This window comes from Montipora capricornis, chromosome 1, assembly GCF_036669925.1.
Source record: "Montipora capricornis isolate CH-2021 chromosome 1, ASM3666992v2, whole genome shotgun sequence".
Lineage (NCBI taxonomy): Eukaryota > Metazoa > Cnidaria > Anthozoa > Scleractinia > Acroporidae > Montipora > Montipora capricornis.
The window spans coordinates 46,905,311-46,909,232 of NC_090883.1; the positions used below are offsets into that span (position 1 = coordinate 46,905,311).

Below are 3,922 nucleotides of genomic sequence, written 5' to 3' on the forward strand. Positions count from 1 at the left end.
GGTAAAAAAAAATATCTGCCTATCGGTAATACTACCATGAAACTACACTACCATTATGTCCTGTGGTTTAAGATTATTTTATTTCATTTTGGAGTGGAGGTTCCCTTTAAATATATTAATACAACAGGTTTAAGTTTCTTTGGTTCCGCCAACGGCAGTCTGTTGTCTGAGTCTTGCTTATCGCTATCTCTTCATTGGTTTGCCCTTATAGGTTAGCAACTTACCAGCCGTAATTCGGTTCATTTTGCATTCAGTTTCCTTATTTTGATTTCTCATTATTTTCAGATTCAAGAAGTTCAACTCAAAATGACCCAAAGGACGCTCTCACCAAAACCTGTTCTCGAGGTTGTTCTCTTTCTTTTCCTGTTTTCTCCTGTGCCGACCGTTGGACAGTTTGTATTACCTTTCCTGTACATGCCTTTGAAGCCGTTATTTCCACAGACTTTAGGGACGCTGTCTAAGCACTTAAAAGTGACTTCTGAGCATGTCAGGATTAAAAAAGAATGGAATTTTACACAGATTTATGGAGAAAACATTGACAAGATACAGACTAGTGCTTCTGGAATAATAGCACCTCTCCTCTTCGATCCTTCTAACTTGACGGACCTCGATTACTCTTGGTCCTACAATATATCCTTTACTGAAGCCGATCTGTCCTTAAGTAGCCCTCAATTTGTCAAAGCGAGGACGGCAGCATATATGCAAGAAGAACTTCTGAAGATTGTCAGCCAGAAATTCCGGTTCGATCTAAATTCTGTGGCTTCCAGCTTGGGCATCCAAGAGGCAGACTTGTGGACCTCATTCAATCCTGCCAACTGGACAGCACTCGTACACGTAGTGATCGAAGAGAGTTCCTCTTCATTCACCAGGCTACTCGAACTTCCTTCAGTGAACTATTTGGCCAAGCTGGTGGATATCTCCACTGCAGACCTCCTCAACGCTAATTTGAGCAGATTTGAGGATCTCGTTTTTCCGTTCATCCGTAAAAAGGCGATTCTTGACACGAACACAACTTCGCATCTCATCAACTCTTCAGGCATCGTATTTGGAAAGTCCCACAACGACGTTACAGTCCGGGAAATTTTGCACATGAGAATTTAACACTATGTATCGCAGAATTTGGTATTCTTTACAATCTCACAACTGAGCAAACCAAAGCCATTGGGAAAGCAACTTTTTATCAAATCTCTCTCGTTTGTGGCGTTTCTTTTGAATCCATCAAGGACCTTACCTTGCCTGAAGTATCGTGGAGAGTTGTTGGATCAGTGCACCTTGCTCCACCATGTCCTGTTTTGATTTCAATCAAAGGAAAATCAATTTCGTCCTTTGCATCCCTTATCAACCCCCAGACCACGACTGTGTTGGAATTGCTTACTACGGTGTCCAATCTCACATGGCGTGAAGTGCACCTTGCCGTGGATGCCAGTTTACCTGATTGGGAGTTTGTGGATTCAGTGACGTTATCACAACTAGCCGACATCTCTGGTTTTTCACTGGAATCTTTGAAGAATGATGCTGTAAGTGAAGCAGTGGAGCTTGTTTTTAGAACGCGAGCAAATGGCAAACTGATCCGCAGAACAGAAGCCCATCGTTTGTTCATCCGAGATCTTCTGGAAAAGAAATACAATTTGACGTTGAATGAAGTTGCCAATTTGACTAAAACACCGGAGGTCTCACTTATCAGTGCTTCAGCCCCGTGGTTATTTAGAAGCTTTCTGAATGCGACGATTTCTTATTTTGGGTTAAATTTTAGCGAAATTGTTAGCACATTGCAAGTTTCGAAAGGCGAACTCTTCAATTTACCAAGGCAAGAATGGATGAATGTCATAACTGCCATTATTGACCCCGTATTAAAATCCGCGGCTGCCAATCTGCAAATGTCGACCGAGGACTTGCTTCAGCTACTGGGCATCTCATCGGTGGAACCTTCCATCTCCAAATTGAAAGATCTCATAAGGACTGAAATCCGGGAAGCTAAAGAAAACAAAAGGAGGTTTGAGACTGATCCAATAGACTTGTATTTATCTCAAAATTCTGTTTCTGAGACAGACTACCTGAACTCTACTGTCCTCTCCTTGGGGTTAGCGGCAACTGGTTACAACTCAAATGAGCTCAAACGCCTTTACGGCTTCAGTGAAGACGGAATTTTCATCCTTGGATCGTTGCGAATTGGCCAGCTACCACTTTATTGTGCTTTGAATACGTCTGCTATCAAAGGCAGAACATTTTTTAACATTACAGCTGAATTAGTTGGAAATAAAGGGACTCCTGCCAACTGCAAAAGCACGAAGTTTTACCTTGCAGCTCGCGTAAATAACATGTCCTTGTTGCAGACAGAGTTTAGCCTGTTTTCCAATGCCACCATTTCATATGTGATTCTGGTGGAAAAGACGACTAATCTTCCTTGGCGACTAAACGTGTGGGCCTTTGATTTGAAAGCTGAGGATTGGACAGTATTGTACGTTCTAAATGAAGACTCATACAACGGACTAGGTACCACTGGAAACTACCAATCAACAACACTTTTTCAAATATTCAAAGAGTCGGTTCAATTGCAGGCAAATAACAACAACAAACTTCGTTCGAAATTACAGCAAAATCGTGATCCCGCTCTGATTATTCTTTACAAAACTTTTGAAACTACTGAAGAGGAGCTCGTTCACTTGAGCCGAAAAACAGAACAAGAGTATCGAGTTCTTTATCCAATAGAAGTGTTTTCACTCATGATCGAGCACTACCTTGTTGATAAATTTAACGTATCTCTTAATTCGATAGCTGTTTCCTTGGATGTGAAACCCGGTGATATCGAAAAGCTTTCGCCGACCGAGTGGCCAGAAATGATACCGTATGTAGAAGCAGAAATAATTCGAAGTGGTCAATATAAGCTGGGCGTGTCGCGGCACGATTTTGCAAAACTGATGCAAGCAACTCCCGATGATCTTCAAAATTTCAAACTTGCTCAGCTGAAAGACAAATGGAATGGTGTGGTAACTAGACTTTTGAAAGGAAAAATGGACCTTAGAGAAAAGTCTGTGAGTCAGGTTGTATCTGAAATCGGAGAAGAAGTGGAGTCGTTGAATGGTGAAACCGTTTTGGCGTTCATTGAACACAGAGTAAACGTTACAAAGGACGAAGTTGTTATTTTGTATAATTTCAGCCCTATCGCAATTGATGTGTTAAGCAACTACACCTTTGCGGAACTTCCTGGTCTTTGTGAGTGGCCTAAAGACAATTTGTTTCAGAAAAAGGCTTTCGAAATAATTGTATCTTTACTGGGCTACAACAACAACAACAACAACAACGACATATCTTGTAGAAAGATATCAACGGTAGCTGCGGCATCTTCCATAACTGTGGAAGAATGGGCCACCAAATTTGGCCTCCATGTTAACGACTCCGCGAGTTTGTTGTTACTGTTTGGAGGCCTATTCAAGTTACCATGGCCCAAGATTGCATGGGCCGTGAATGCTTCGTTACGCGATTGGCCCATTCTGGGGGCGGTGAGTCTTAACAATGTCGCGATGTTAACCGGCTCACAAACTACTCAGAACATGAAGCTCCAAAAGTCATTTCGAGAAATAACAATGCAGCTGTTGGGTCTTCCCGAAAACTCTTACGCTCAGTATAAGAGTATGTATCGCTCCAGTTTGGTAATCTATGCTTCTGATCTGTTCGGTGTAAACGCTTCCAAGATATGCTTTGCCGACTGTGACATTGTGGACATACTTTGGAATTCCCTTTTACAACTAAATATGGTGATAACTTTCGACCCTTATGTTTTGCCGCAGGAGCTAAATTCCTCTCGTTACGAATTCAACCTGACTATACCGTCACAATGGCCTCTTTTGGTGCAACCAGTAATCCGTGAGTCTTATTTAAAGGCCTCCTTATCACTTGATTTGGATCGCGGTCGATTGTCGAG

The 3,922-nt window shown here is 42.0% G+C and overlaps 1 protein-coding gene across 1 annotated transcript in view; it reads left to right on the top strand.

Annotated features, from left to right (window-relative positions):
* The first annotated feature begins 295 nt into the window (after positions 1-295).
* The window catches only part of LOC138046482 (uncharacterized), a 13,270-nt gene continuing 9,643 nt past the window's right edge, over positions 296-3,922 (top strand). Inside the window, 2 exon segments of the mRNA XM_068893113.1 lie at positions 296-1,074; positions 1,077-3,922. The exon segment at positions 1,077-3,922 is cut by the window's right edge and continues 452 nt beyond it. Coding sequence (XP_068749214.1) covers positions 307-1,074; positions 1,077-3,922 — 3,614 coding nt within the window. The 5' untranslated portion in view covers positions 296-306.